This window comes from Rhinolophus hipposideros, assembly GCF_964194185.1.
Source record: "Rhinolophus hipposideros genome assembly, chromosome: 18".
Taxonomy (NCBI): domain Eukaryota; kingdom Metazoa; phylum Chordata; class Mammalia; order Chiroptera; family Rhinolophidae; genus Rhinolophus; species Rhinolophus hipposideros.
In genome coordinates, this window is record NC_138064.1 from 54,318,490 (window position 1) to 54,334,702 (window position 16,213).

General features: G+C 39.4%; 1 protein-coding gene across 6 annotated transcripts in view; it reads left to right on the forward strand.

Moving 5' to 3' along the window:
* Positions 1-16,213, forward strand: part of SUGCT (succinyl-CoA:glutarate-CoA transferase) — an 863,222-nt gene that overhangs the window by 651,404 nt on the left and 195,605 nt on the right. For 5 of the 6 annotated variants that reach the window (XM_081080029.1, XM_081080032.1, XM_081080028.1 and 2 more), the window contains one exon: positions 12,440-12,503. The exons of the other annotated variant lie outside the window; for it this stretch is intronic. In XM_081080029.1, coding sequence (XP_080936155.1) covers positions 12,440-12,503 — 64 coding nt within the window. The remainder of the gene's footprint in view (positions 1-12,439; positions 12,504-16,213) is intronic. 6 annotated transcript variants of the gene reach the window in all.

Genomic DNA, 16,213 nt, shown 5'->3' on the forward strand with positions numbered 1-16,213 from the left:
ATCTATTTCTTCCCAATTGTGCAATTTCTTGGCATATAGTTGCTCATAGTATTTTCTTAAATTTTTTATGTTTCTGTTGGTCAGTTGTCACTTCTCTTTCATTTATGATTTTATTTATTTAGGTCCTCTTTTTTTCTTGATGAGTCTGGTTAAATGTCAATTTTGTTCATCTTTTCACAAAAACAGCTCTTGGTTTCATTGACCTTTTGTATTTTTTTGTCTCTATTTCCTTTATTTCCACTCTGACCTTTATTGTTTCCTTCCTTGCACTCACTTTGGGTTTATTTTGCTATTGTTTTTCCAGTCCCTTATGTGTAAAGATAGGCGGTTTATTTCAGATTTTTTTTTTGTTTGTTTCTTGAGGTAGGCCTGCATTGCTATGAATTTCCCTCTTAGGACAGCTTTCGCTGTGTCCCATAGATTTTGCATTGGTTTGTTTTCATTTGCATTTGTCTCAAAATAGCTTTTGATTTCTTGATCTCATTATTGACTCATTCCTTATTCAGTAGCATGTTATTTAGTCTCCAAATATTTTTGTGTTTTTCAGTTTTTTCTTGTAATTGATTTCTAGTTTCATATTATTGTGGTCAGGGAAGATACTTGACGTGTTTTCAGTCTTCTTAAATTTATTGAGACTTGTTTTATGACCTAACATGTGGTCTATCTTGGAAAATGTTCCATGTGCCCTTGAATAGAATGTATATTCTGCTGCTTTGAGGGGAAATGCACTAAAAATATCAATTAAATCCATTTGGTCTAGTGTGTAATTTAAGGGTGCTGTTTGCATGCTGATTTTCTTGCTGAAAGATCTGTCCACTTGTTTCAGTGGGGTATTAAAGTCCCCGACTATGATTGTGTTATTGTTGACCTCTTTTATTTTGGTCAATATTTACTTTATATATTTAAGTGCTCCTATGTTGCTAAATATTTACTAGGGTGTTGTACTATTGTTAGAGTGTTCCCTTTAGGATTATGTAATGTCCTTTTTTGTCTATTGTAGTTTTCATTTTAAAGTGTATTTTTTCTGATATAATTATTGCTACCCCAGCTTTTTTCTTATTTCCATTTGTGTGAAAAAATATCTTTTTCCATCCCTTTGATTTCAGTCTGTGTATGTCTTTCAATCTGAGGTCTGTCTCTTGTTAGGAGGTATGACAATTAATTTTGTGAACTTGCCACCGTGCACTTACATTGGCAGCACTGTGCAAGCAGCTTGGTGAGGTTTCATAACCTTGGTATATCAGTATATCACAGCTGTGTTCGTGTGGACATGTGGTGGTGTCTTGTTTAGTGGCATTCATTATTGTTGTTGCGTGTTTTTCTGTGCCATTGTGAGAATGTCTGAGCTTGAATTAGAGCAACAAACAAACTTTAAATTTCTTATTAAACTTGCAAGAGTGAAAGCGAAATCAGGGACATGTTAGTCTAACTTTATGGGATAATGCCATGAAGAAAATGGCAGTGTACAAATGGATTAGACATTTTTCTGAAGGGAGAGAATGTGTCACTGATGAAGAGAGGTCAGGGTGACCAGTAATGAGCAGAACTACTAAAAAATTGCAAAAATTCGTCAAAATGTGTGTCAAAATTGTCAGCCGACTGTGAGAATCATAGTAGACCAAGTAAACATCGATAGAGAAACAGTTAGGGAAATCTGGACTGAAAATCTTGGCATAAGAAAGACGTGTGCAAAAATGGTCTCAAAGGAGCTCACTGATGAACATAAGCAAGAGAGAGTCGAAGTTTGCCAAGACCTTTTGGAGAAACAAGACGATGTTTTGGGCTGTGTTATCATGGGTGATAAAACATGGGTGTACCAATAGGACCCTGAAACAAAGCATCAAAGTGCACAATGGAAATGAGCCAATTCTCCATAACCAAAAAATTTCCATCAGTTCTATTTGAAGAACCAAAGCAATGTTGATAACCTTTTTTGATATCAGAAGGATTATTCATTATGAATTGGTACCAACTGAATAAATAGTTAACCAAATTTACTATTTGGAAGTGCTGAATAAGCTGCACTCTGAAAAAGACGAAAACGACCTGAACTTTTCGGCAACAATTCATGGCTCTTGCATCATGACAATGCACCAGCTAAAACGGCATTTTTTAGGCCGTTTTAGGGAATTTTTCGCCAGTACACAGATAACTGTATTGTTACACCCTCCCTACTCACCTGATCTGGCCCCCAGTGACTTCTTTCTTTACCTGAATATAAAGGAAATATTGAAATGAAGACATTTTGATGACATTCAGGCCATCAAAGGTAATACAATGACAGCTCTGATGGCCATTTCAGAAAAAGAGTTTCAGAATTGCTTTGAAGGGTAGACAAAGTGCTGGCATCAGTGCATAGCTTCCCAAAGGAAGTACTTTGTGAATGTTGTTATGCTTGATATTGTCCCACAGGTCTCTTAAACTATCTTTTTTTTCTTTTCATTTTTTTTTTCTTTTTGTTGTTGCATGGGTATTTTATGGTACCTTGTCTTCTAAATCACTGATTTGATCCTCTGCTTTATCTAACCTGCTGTTGATTCCTTCTAGTGTCTTCTTCATTTCAGTTATTGTATTCTTTATTTCTGACTGGTTCTTTTTTATGGTTTCTATGTCTTTCTTGATGCTTGCTATCTCTTTGTTAAAATTCTCACTAAGTTTCTTAACCATTCTTATAACCAGTGTTTTAAACTCTATCTCTGGTAGGTTGGTTGCCTCCATTTCATTTCATTCCATTCTATTTCTGGAGGTTTCTCCTGTTCTTTTATTTTGGACATGTTTTTTGTTTCCTCATTCTGGCTGCCTCTCTGTTTGCTTCTACGTGTTAGATCTACCGTGTGTCTTAGTCTTTGCTGAAAGGCCTTCTTTAATATGTGTCCTGTATGGTCCAATGATGCAGCCTCTCTGATCTCCTGTGTGTGTAATGGTAGTGTCCCTTGTGTGGGTTGTGTGTGTCCTCCTGTTGTAGTTGAGCCTTGGTTGTTTTTGGCACATCAGTGGGTGGGATGGACTTCGAGGCTGACTGACTATGAGGTTTGGCCATGCTCGTAGCGTATGAGCTGCTGTATGGGGGCAGACCTCTCAGAAGAAATTTCACCCCCATGGGCTCTTATGTCTGTTGAGACCCATCTTTGGGTGTGACTCTTGTGGAGCTACCCAGGTAATGCTCTGCTGTCATCTGAAGCTGACCTCTGAGTGTTTGTTTCTGGTGTCTCTTGAGAGGGACTCTTATGCAGACCAATTTTAGCCTTGCCTGTTCCTGGCCTGCAGCTACCTGGTGAGCGCCAGAAAGCTATATGTGGTTGACTGGTGCCTGTGCTGAACTGGAGGCACGTGGGAGTGGCCTTGCCACAAACCAAGGCTGGCTGCCCCCAGTATTTTGCCTGTGGCACCTCATCAAAAGCCCCAGGGCTCCCCACGCCTATTGCCACCCACCATCTGTCCATAAGGCACAGCTGTTGAAAGAGCCTCCTTAGGTGTGTGGGTTGGGCTGGTTAACCCAGTGTTGAGAGTGCCCTCGGTGATGCAGCATTAGCTGGGGTGGGGGCAGGGGGAAGAATACCAGGGAGTCACAAGACATGGCTAGTGGTTTTTAAAAAGTTAATGCAGATTAAGTTCTTGTACGAGTGGTAGCCTATGACCACATTGCACAGCACCCTGAGAACACTGCAGCCAGTCACCACTTGCCTCGGGCTCACAAATTCCTGCCCAACAGTGGTTGCAGTGCAGGTTTTGGGTTACTGTCCACCACCAAAAGCTCTCTGGTCTGTTCACACCTTCGACTGCTGTAAAAGGCTTTTGCAGCTTGTGGGGTGGGGCTGGCCACTCAGACACCAAGAGTGCCTCAGGCAACATAGCTCTAGGTGAGTGGGGTGGGGTTTCAGGGTGTTAAGAGGTGTGGGCAGTAGTTTCTACAACATCAGTGTAGTCTCAGCTCCTGCACCAGTGCCGGGCCCATCATGTCCCTGCAAAAATGCACCAAGAACACTATGGCCAGCCACTGCCCATCTCAGGCCTACAGGTCCCCGAGAGCTGCCCAAGAGACTCTGTGGCACATGTCTCGGGTCACTGCCCACCACCAAATATTTCCTGGCTCCTCATGGTTTGTCCGCTGCTACAGAAAGTCTTCCACAGCCTGTGGGACCAGGAGCAGCCCAGAAGTCAATAATTTCCCGAGCAATGTAGCACTAATTATTCTGGGGATGAGGATCCAGTGAATCATTAAGGCAGGGTGCATGCACAGATTCCACCAGACGAATGCAGTTCCAGACTTGGCCCTTTGGGGAAGGGCTCAGCACAGAAAAGATGGTGTCCTCCTGTAGGCCACATATGTGTCAGTCTACACAGGGACAATAATGGCTCCTGTCCCTCCAGCCCTCTCCCCAAAGCCACCCCCCCCAATTTTACCCCCCTCATCTCTGGGCCTCTTGAGTTGCCACCCTTCCATCAGATACCAGGTGAGTGGTTTCAAGTGAGTGAGTCTGTGTGTGGGCTCTATAAGAGGGTGTCTGTGTTTCCAGCTGCCTTCTGTCTCATCCAGATGGGCAGACAGAGTTCTCACTGATTTTCACTTCCAGAGCCCTGGGCTCGGGAGCTCAGAGTGGGGCTGGGACTCTCCCTCTTCTAGGGTGACCTTCACTACCAAGGTATTCCCTCCCAGTGTTTAATCACTATCTGTAGGTTTGTAGCCCGTTTTGCATCTCTGTTCCTCCCACCTGTCTCAGTGTGGTCTCTTCTTTATATCCTTAGTTATAGGGGTTCTGTTCAGCTAGACTTCAGATGATTCTTGAGGTTGATTGTTCTATAATTTATTCATAATTTTGATGTGATCCTGGGAGGCAGTATGCATAGAATTTGCCTAATACACCATCTTACACCTGTCTCTGGGTTTTTCCTTTTAATTTTTTCTTCCTTTTCTTTTTTGTTGTATTTCTTCCTTTTATTTGTATTTATTTATTATTTTATTTCATCCTTTCCCATCTGTATGCCTTTATGTAAATTATGTCTTTATTTCTCAATGTATTACAGTAGCTAAAATTTCTAGTAATACGTTGAATACAGTGGTGAAATCAGACATTGTTGTATTTTTCTCAATATTTGAGCAAAAGCATTTCATCTTTCACCAGTAAGTATGATGTTACCTTTAGGGTTCTCATAGATCCTCTTTATCAAACTAAGGTAATTCCTCTCAATTCCTAACTTGCTGTGAACTTTTATTATAAATGGCTGATGCTAAAACTTTTATAAGATAATTTAGGAGAGTAGGGAAGAAATTTTAAAATATGTCATAAAAACTGCAGAACATAAAAGAAAAATTCAATAATTTTGAGAATGCTGAAATTAAAAACTTATGTTCATCAAAACACCACAAAGTGAGAAATAAAGCCATAGTAACTCAATTTATGTTTCAATGAAGAATTTGTAACCAGAATATGTAAGGAACTCTTATGAATCAATAATAAAAAGGCAATTTAGCTAATAGAAAGACATGCAAATGACTTGAACAAGTATTTCACTGAAGAGGAACTATGAATGGCTATTGTAAGCAGGGAAAATATGCTTAACTCATTGGTAATCAAGAAAATGCAAGTTAAAGCTTCAATAGGATACCACCTTGCAGAGATTAGATTGGAAAAACCTAAAAACTCTAGTAAATATATATATATAGAAAGAGGGTGCCAAAAAATGTATACACATTTTAAGAAAGGAAAAATCTAGGGCCAGCTCTGGGGCTCAGCTGGTTGGAGTGCCGTGCTCCTAACGTCAAAGTCACTGGTCTGATTCCCACATGGGCCAGTGAGCTGTGCCCTCTACAGCTAAGATTGTGAACAGTGGCTCTCCCTGAAGCTGGGCTGCGGTGGGCTACCGCGTGCTGCCAGGAGTGGCTGATGGCCAGCATGAGTGGCCAGCAGCCAGTGTGAGCGGCCAGCAGCCGGCGAGAGCTGCCGTGAGCTGCTGTGAGCAGCTAACCTATGACCGGCAACCGACTGCATCAGCCGGGGGGAGTGCAAGGCTCCTAATACCAGCATGGGCCAGGGAGCTGTGTCCTACACAACTAGACTGAGAAACAACGGCTTGAACCGGAGTGGTGGGCGGAGGAGGAAGGAGGGGGAAAAAGTGTATTAAAATTATAATAATATATACCAGTAACAAAAGACAAATACAGGTCATGTTTGACTTCTGCAATTACAAGAGGTGATCAAAATGGTTAACATCAATGTAATTTTAATACAGTTTTTTCCTTTCTTAAAATGTGTATACATTTTTTTGGCACCCTCTGTGTATATATGTGTGTGTGTGTGTGTGTGTGTGTGTGTGTGTAATCACTAAAGTTTTGCTAAGGATGTAATGCAACTGAAAATAATACTCACTGTTGGTGAGAATGGTTGGTACACCATTAAAAAAATAATTTGAAATTACCTAACATGTATCCTTTGTCTTAGCTGTTCGAGCTCTAGGTATATGCCATAGAGAAATTGTTGCACCAAGAGATAGGTTAATAATAGCAGCATTGCTTGTCATAGTAAAATAATGGAAATGATATAAGAGCAGAGTGGATTAATAAATTGGTATATTTATATAATGGCATACTTTACATTAACAGCCAAAATTGACCCATGGTCACGAGCTCTAAAATGGAAGAATTGCACAAGTAATGTAAGAGAAAAGTAACTCAGAGAAGAAATACACACTCATTATTTTATTGATATAAATGTTGTAAATGGGTGAAAGCAATCACTAAATTATAAGAGATACACACTTTTGGTGTATAAATATGAAAAAAAAGTAACAATATGATAAAAAATTGAGGAGAGTGATTATTTGAGGCTGGAAAGGGGAGTTATTGGGGCAAACTTGGAGTTTTAAACATTTTGATAATATTCTATTTCTCAAGCCAGATATTGGATAGGATTTTATTAGTATTCGTTAAGCTATGCATTTATATTATAGTACCTTTTTGAATGATTAATATTCACATTTTTTAATTAGAGAAAAAAGGGAAAAGGCTGTGTTGTGTGCATTAGCAGAATAATAGGTTGTTATAGTAATTGTTTAAAAAGAAATAAGAAACCCCAAAATGTAGTGTTTAAATCTGATCTTTATATCTAAGTAAAGCTAAGATTTTACATATCAAGTTTTTCATGAATTTATGTTTTTGCATTTTTATGGCCATTGTTTTCAGAAACAGTTGAATTAACTTTTTAATGTATTAATTGTAAATCATGCCTTCAGTTATGTCACTTTCCAAATATTATTCCAAGGTTGTTTTCCTCTTAAGCTAAAGAAATGACTAAATTGATAAAATGGACAATACAATAAATGATGTTACACCAACAGTTTTTTGCTTTCAAAAATATTATTTCATGTTTTGGAAATAGTTTTCTAAGTTTTCCCAGTGAAGAAGAATGCTATCATTGTTTTCTTCAAGTGTGGTAGATTCACTTTACGTGTATAATGCATGTGCCCATTGTTTCTGTGAATTCATAGGTCACCCTTTCTGACTTTGAATAACTGTAAGTGACTATGCAGAGCCTCTCAGCATGGCCTCTGGATGCTCTTCAGATGTGCAATATCTAGGGCAGATTCGATATCACCTGGAAGATGCATTAGGAAACTGAGGGAATTGCCAAGCGACACTGGAACTTGACAACTAAGTTTATAAAATTGAATACATTTTGGAAGCCCAGTAACACAGTTCTGTGTCTAGATAACTATTAGATAGTAGCACTTCCTTTTTACTGATGAGGGTTCTGAGCCTGGATACTAAGTTCCTTGCCCAAGGTCACCTGCTGGGTCTATCTCCTTCAAATCTGAGGCCGGGTGGGGCCCAAATCCTTTCTCTTTTCACAGCCTTTGTGTCTGTAGTATCCAGGATATCCTTGGCTACCTATGAGGGAGCAGTTCCGTTTATTAACTAATTGGGCTGCATGGTGCCAAGCAGTCCAGACAGTCCATTTGGCTGATTTTCTTTCCTCAATGAATTGACTAATTTGTTTTACAGAATTGACCACATCAGCTAGTTATTTTAACGGTAAATCAAATTATGCTTGTTCATTTTTTTCTTTTACTAAGTCTCCAACTGCCGGGTACCTGGCTAAGAGTTTAGGGTGAGACATACGTACATTATCATCCAACCTCAGCCACTCATTGATTGTGAAATCTTGGGCAAGTACTTGACCTCTTTAGACTTCCATCACTTTATCAGTGGACATGCAGATGATAGTAATACCTACATAGTTTAGTTAATGAGAGGGTTAAATGGAGACAACCCATTAGCTCCTAACTCAATGCCCGACCCTAGGAGTTTTGTTGAGAAATAGCTGCTGTTATTTTGTTCATTATTGTAATTGTTAACCTTTAATGTTTTATTTCAATATCACTTTTGTTCTAAGACTTTTACTGGCCTCCTTGTCCTATATCCTTCAGCTTCCTTCCGGAGGAAGCAGAGACACTTTCTTGTTCCTTATTGGACATTGCTCTGTCATTATGGAGTTTAAACTGTATTATACAAATAGGCTCAGGTCTCTAATTCCCTACCCTTTCTTCTAATTATAGGCACTTTGAATGAAGTTCAGTCATCTTTTTATCACCAGCCCCTTCATATAAGCTAGTACATAGATCTTCTGTGATTTTTGTTAAATTGAATTGACTAGGTCACGCCTCTATTCACAGCGAATGGATAGATCAGTTCTCTTTTGTGCATCATTGTTAATATTATTGATAGTGTTCCATTGATTTCTGATGTGTTCTTTACATGTGTCATTTGTATAGGTCATTTAATATTGACTCTATCAATTTCTTTTCGTTTGAATATGCCTTGCTACTTCTACTCATGACCGAGATCTCTTGCTTTCTGTAAAGATTTTCACTGCCTATGTAATGGGTATCATTTTTTATTTTACAGAATTTTTTTTTCAGTCATTCCTGCCATAGGATTTTATAAAAAGATTTTCTTACTTCCACTTAAACTTTTATTTCCCACATCACTTTAAGGTATACATGTTACTCTTTCCCCCGTCATTAATACATTACCATTTGACTCTGTCATTAGGCTGTCAATCTGTAAATCTCTTGAAGAAGAAAGAGAGGACTTATTTTAAATAGGCCTGATACTTTGCTAAAGAGGTTGGTGCACTGTCTACAATTTTATTCTTGTCAAGAAAATGCTTTTGAAATTTCAAGAAGAAGAAATGAAATTTAGAAAAGCTACTGAACCAGGAAAGATGTAGGGGGGATAAAATAAATTTAAAAAGGACAAAATCCATTACAAGGTTCTAGGGAAGGTCCTTTCCATATTTCAGAATAACTAAATATGTAATGAAGAATATCCTGAATGGCCAGAGTGAGGTTCTAGGCAGGAAATTCTCCCTAAAGGAAAATGCTGGTTGAACCAAGGTCCCTATTCCATGGTTGGTGGTCAGAAAATGAAACACTATTAAATTTGAATTTCTAAGTTGACGGTATTAGAGATTGGGATGTTGAGCCTGAATGAGAAAAAGAAAAGGGAACATTTACTCTCCATTCTCAAAGAAATGTGTTAAGTGGCAGTTCCTCCATCTCCAATGAAGTTAAGATGAGACAATACGCCTGCCGTGCAGCAGGAGAGATTTATGCTAAAATCCAGACAGACTGCCTGGGCTCAGAGATCATTGACTGTGTTACTACGCAGAGCAGGACTCGCCCCACAAACAAGTCTGGAGAGTTTTCCAGCATTCCGAATCATTAGGCAGGGTTTCCAAGGACAGCACTACCAACGCCTCAATTGTTCTCGGAGATAATCTGACCTGATTCAGGAAGAAAGCCTATGGAATTCCATCAACTTCAAACTTTATGTAAAAAAGTGGGTGGCGACCAAACAGGGGAATAAGGCAGTGCTTTCTCAAGACTGGGACTCAGACTATCCCATTTGCCTCATCACTGTACAAATGCTCCAACAAATGAGAAACTGCAGTTAGTTTTCTTTGCCAGACATCGGGAGAAGTTATATTTCTGCTTGAAACAGAATAGTTTTCAATGCAAAGAACTTGATAGGTTAGATGACAAAGTTCCATATTGGGAATCACATCTTTAGGCAGCAGTGGGGCAGGGCTGGAGGAAGTAGCTTCTCAAGCTGCTGGCACGGAAAACCAATCAGCTGCTCGCTTTTGCTCCACAAAACTTTGACATATGTCCCTTGACCTTTACCAACTATACCCTTTCACGTTTGATACTTCACGTTTGCTGCATGATTACAATGCAGCGCTAATTTATTTCAACACTATCGGTTGAGTTATATTTAGCTAAGAACACTCACTTTTGTCTTTTGTGAGTAGCACTGCAGTGTTATTACAAAGAGGTAGTCAGGAGGGCAAGAGAGATACGAGAAGAATGATTCAGTGTGCAGATAATTGTTTTGAGTGAAATTTAGCTCGGTATTTTTGTTCCTGTCCTCAGAGAACTGAGATTTAGCACCGCGGTGGCATTTAGCCCCCACCCCCACACAGGCGGGGGCTGTGCTGGGCGGGCGCTAAGAATGAGCCACTCCAGAATTAAATTATACAACAGTTCCGACGCCGGCAAAAATTTTCTCTGGCCAGCTTTGGGTGCCAAACTGGTGATTCCAAGAGAGAGGCAAGGGATCCCTGGAAAGGCTCTCCATATGGTGTGACGTCACCCTCAATGACGGGGTTGGCATGGTTGTTTAAAGAGCATGTCACCCAAAAGTGGTAACCATTTCCAAAGAAAACAGTGAGCGTATTTAGCCACAGCAGAGTTATAGTTCTAACCTTAAAAAAGTCACCTAGGAGGTTGTCTTTTTGATGGTTTATTCCATAATGGGACCAAAAAGCTCACTGGAAATGAATAAAACCTGACACTTGAGCTCTTTCCCTGAGTTTTCCATGTGAGAAAGCATTTTTACTAGTTTATTTATTCTATGCTCTTTTGCTCTGTGAGAAGATTACATAAGACTATGACCATGCAAACTTTGCTCTCACCCGAGGCTCAAAATGCTACAGAAAGAAGCCTTACAACTTGCCATCCTTTGAGAGGTCAGCATGCAATTGTGCCTCTTGAGTGTCCTGTACCACTGGAATACTTGTGTCCTTTAGATCCACATACAGGACAGGACGAGAGAAGCTCCCCGTTTGGTAGGTAGTGCCGGGGAAACACAATGCATGTGTAAGCCATGCATGTGTCTCGGTGAATAGACAGGAATAGTAATAGTACATAGACTTTTAGGGATTCTTTGAGATAGTATCCCCAGGTAGCCTCCAGTTGTTAAAACACAAAGAACTAAAAGAAAAAAAGGAACTATCTTAGTAGCATTTTCATTTGTGGGATTATAAGACATTTTGCATCCAATAATTGGGCTTTTGTGTCTGGTATCTAGTTCCATGTCCTCTCATCTCGTCCTCTTCCAACACCCGGAGGGCGGAGGGCGCTTGATCCCTGGCAGACTTTCGTTTTCCTGCCCACCTCATAGGAAAAGCTACAGTCCCTGGATGCCAAGGATTCTAGTAGCTCTGATTCACTAGTCAAGCAATTCAGCAGCGGGTCCCATTTCTGCTGGCTGGGCACTGAAAGATTGCCCCTGTCCCGGTAACCGGCTTTGAGTCTTAACCCCGAGACCAAGTCTACCTCGCGTTATTGATGGGACACCAAATACCTCTCTTGGTGCCAGTGCACGAGAATCTAGTCAGCCCTCTAAGATGAGATTTCTGGCTTTTTTTTCTTCTTAGTTGTCTCCCCCACCCTGCCCGCCCTCCACTGACTGACTGCAAAATAGTGGAGTCCTAGTTGTGAAACCTAGTCTCGTGAGTAAGGTCTTACTACCACCTAAAATACCTCTAGTTTCAATCTCCTGCTCAGGCCTCTGACCTGTCCCTCCTCTGGGGTCCCTGTCAGTGGGCCGTGCTCATTGTTTCTCATGGCAGCCCTGAATCTGCCCACTGCCAGATTCATGTTTCTGATACTCAGATTCACCTTTCACACTGGAGTGACTCCCCACACCTTCCACTGAGTAAATTGACAGGAGCACACGTGCCACCCCAGGTCTGGTTCCTTCAGTCTTGTTCTGCAGTTGAGCTTGGCCAAATCTTGCTATGAAGTAATGCAGGAAGAGGCTGAGCTTTAATAGTTAAAGGATCACACAACATGAAAGGGGGGGGAATCATACCCTATGTTTAGGAGCAATTAACGTTTTTAAGAGTGGGAAGATGATAAAAATGTAGTTTGCTAGTCATTGAGTCTTCTTTTTTTTTTTTTTTGGCTTCACTTAGTGTAATATAAAATGAAACATTATTTTCATCTCAAATATTTGCTTTCAAATGAAAATTTCAAACATCTCTGTGTTTTCCAATACCTGTATTCTATGGTCTTAACAGCTGGCTTTCCATCTAAATTGAGATTGAAGATAATTTCATTTTGTAATGTATTTTTCCGTCTGTTTTTACATTTTAAGGTGTTACACAATAGCCTCATTATGGAAATGGAACATCCGACTGTGGGGAAGATATCGGTCCCAGGTTTGAAATTTTTAATTTTTCTTAACACCTACCTTAATTAATTGTTCCCTATGCTGATCACACAGGTAGATGATGATCCCCCAAACAAATTGTCAACACATTCTCCAAACTTTTCATTTTGGATAAAAGAATCACATCCACAAAAATGCATGCTGAAGCTATAGAACTGTCTTTGCTCTAAGGAACACCCGATTGGTTTGGTGCCAACAAAGTGCTCGTATTACCTAACTCCATTTTGTGTAGTCATGTACTCACAAGAGTACATTACGTAGTTGCCAACAGAATGATAACGATAGATATGGCAAATATTATGAAGTTACACATGGTTCATATGAGAATGGGAGAGGAAGCCTTGATAGAGGTGCTATCCAATGAAGGCTATTGGTTGGTCAGGCTGGGGCATTTTCTTTCCAAACTATGGTTCAGGGCATTGATTTTAGCTTTGCAGATCAAGAAACTAATTGTTTTCAGTAAACTCAGAATATATTGAAATTTTGTAACTTGACTCATACCAAACTCACCAAAGACATTTTGGCTGGAGCCAAAATGCCAACTTTTTTACTTCCAGGGGGAGTTCTCTTTCCTTGTAGCCAGAAACCTCATGCCTACTCTCAGAGTGTTCAAACTGTGCTGAGAGCGTATGACCAACATGTTACCACCCACACACTTCTCTAGTGATCATAATATGACCATTCCTCAGATTTGTGGTCTCCACTCTGGGCATTGCCGGAAAAATGCTCCACATTCTTCCTCACTGTGTCTCCATTTTCTAGACTATACACAAACCATACACTTATTTTTTTTTTTTAATTTTCTTCTGACAGAACATAATGAAATTAGTTAGGATATAACTTTGGTCATTGTTGTCCTGAAACTATATCCTTGTCGCCTTGCTTGAAATTTGGGTATTTCCCAAAGTCCTCAATCACGGCAGTTAACTGGCATTGAGCATTTACCTCTACAAGTTTTGGGTCTCATTTATTGAATAATTACATTGTTAATTTCATTCTAGATGTGATCTAATTTTAAGATTTGGGATCAGCCTGACAATAATGTCCCAGAACAGATCAGGTAATGACTATTGGCATGTATAAAAATCATAATTAGAGGGAACTATGAAGAATAAATCAAGTTTGAATAGAAAATTCTAATTCACAGGAGTATAAGGAACATTATAGCTGAATTAAGGAAGGTAACTAAGAGAGAGAGCATATCAGAGATTGGGATCACATGTTAACATGGAAATACTATATAATGCAGGAGGTGATGAAGAAAACATGCTAATAAAAGGTAAGGAAGTTGTTTATTAATTCATATTATTGAGCATATAGTATGTACCAGGCAATGCTTTGGGTCCTGGGAATACAAAGATAAACCAGACTGCTTGGCCCCTCGCCACATGGATTGCATACTCAATGGAAAGTCTGATGATAAAAGCAAGAAACAAATGTTCCCATAACTGTAAGTCATGATAAGTGCAAAGAAGGGAATTAATACTGTGCTGTCACAGAGAATAATGGCAACAGAAGTGACCTATGTTAATTTGGTTGATCAGAGAAAGACTCTCAGTTTATTGGATGTCTTATAAACTGAGAATTGATGGGTAAAAAGAAGTCGACATTTGGAGAGTTGGGGAAGAGCATTCCAAGCAGAGGGACCAGCATGTGAGAAGACCCCAAGGTGGGAAAGAGCTGAGTGGTTTTAAACCAGTATGAAAGGTGAAGAAAGAGGACAGGAAATGAGACTGAGGAGAGAGGCAGAGCCTGAAGCTCCACTGAATTTGGTTTTTACTCTATTTTTAAGCAGGAGAGTGAAATGACACAATTTACAACTTGAAGCAGGGAGTCAGGTTAGGAAGTTATTATGAGAATTCAGGTGATGATATCTTAAATTAGGATAATGGTGATAGCAATAAAAACAATGGCCTGGTCAAAAAAATGTAATCACAGTTCTTTCAGTATAAAAAGACTTCAAGAAAAATTTTGTCCAGTAGTTTTTAACTTTAATTTTTAAACAGTGGAACTGATTTTCCAAATGAAGTCTCAATATCTAAAACAGATCAAAACAGTTTTACTGATTGAAAGGTTAGCATTCCAACTGTTCAGCTTTCTCCCCCTGCTTCCATCATTCTAGAGTCCTCCAAATGCCTCCTTAGAACCATGGGCCCGGAAAAACAATTCCAGAACCTAATTTAATTCCACACATTTACAAATGAGGTAATGCAGTCATTGATATCCCCAACACATGAGAGGAAAGGATAAACACTTGGAAGTTAATACAACTGTTAGCATGATAGTAAGGAGAAAAGTAAGTCGGTGGCCAACCTAGAATGAACTCATTGAATGCAATGCTCTCTCAATAAATCAGATGTGAATTTGCTCTTTCCTGGTAAATAAATGAACAACCAGTCTCAGGAAGAGGAAAATATTTTATCAGATTCCTAAAGAGGAAAGCATACCTCTTTGGTTCAGTTTAATTTATAAGTGTATCTGTTAGCTATTGTCACAACAATGCTGTGTAACAAATAACCACAAGAATCTCAGTGGCACTGGAACAGAAGCATTTATTTGTTCCTTGGATGTGGATCTACGGTGGAGGATGGCCAATCTGGGCTGGGTTTGCCTGGGTCTGACAGGTGCAGGTGTGGCACCTGGGGAGACTGGCTTCTCACTGTGAGTTAGGCTCAGTTCTGCTCTGTGTGTCTCTCATGTGCTTCTCATGCCGGTGGCAGTGGCAGAAGAGCAAGAAGCCAAACAGAAACCATGATGCCACTTGTATCTTCTGCAGAACTAGCAGAATCCTTCTGCTCGTATTGTATTGTCCAAAGCAAGTTCTAAGCTGTATCCCAAGAGGTGGGGAAATATATTTTTCTTTTTAAGTGAAACTCAAAGTTACATGGCAAAGGCATAAGGAGGGGTAAACTACTGGGGCCAAAAATTCAACTCACCACCATAAAATCCTTAGATCTATAACAACATTTTCTTATCCTTTATTTTTATCTTTATTTCTCTTTGGAAAATTCTATTTTTGTTTCTTTAATTTCTGTAGGGCTTAAGCATATTTTCGGTGTCTATCTTATTGACTTACCGTATATTGTTTCTATAGAATTATCAACATAGGCAGTCTCAGACTTGAGATGAAATGGATGTGTTTAGGTTATTTTTGGAATTAGTATCTGATTTATCTCAAGGGCAGCACATCTGGACTGTCCACGAAATAGGAAAGACAATTCTGCTTGTAGACATAGATAAGATGGTGCTATTGTTTCTTCTAATTCAGTGTATCCCAATAAAAGGTCAGTCAGACAGGATAGGAGTTATTAAATTCAAAGGGAATTTATCAGTAAATAATTAACAATTTTCCCATGCATTGCCCTTTTCACTGATTGTATTTACCTATAAACTTCAAGGGATGTCCCCATTGGACACCTCATGAATGCTGGAGAAATAACTCAGATTCTCCCACAATGCTTCAGAGGTGACTCTGCCAAAACACCTGAAAAGTGGGTAGACTTAAAAACGATTTTATGCTACACTGTTTGCTACTTAGCCAGTGGAGATACATTTTTGAATTCATTAAATGTAGGTCTATAGATTTACATATATATCTGCATCTTTACATTTACAGTAAAAATCCTGTTAACATTACTTAAAACTATTTACTTATATTTCTTCTGTTATTAGTGAACTTCTTGTAACTTCTTGTGATGT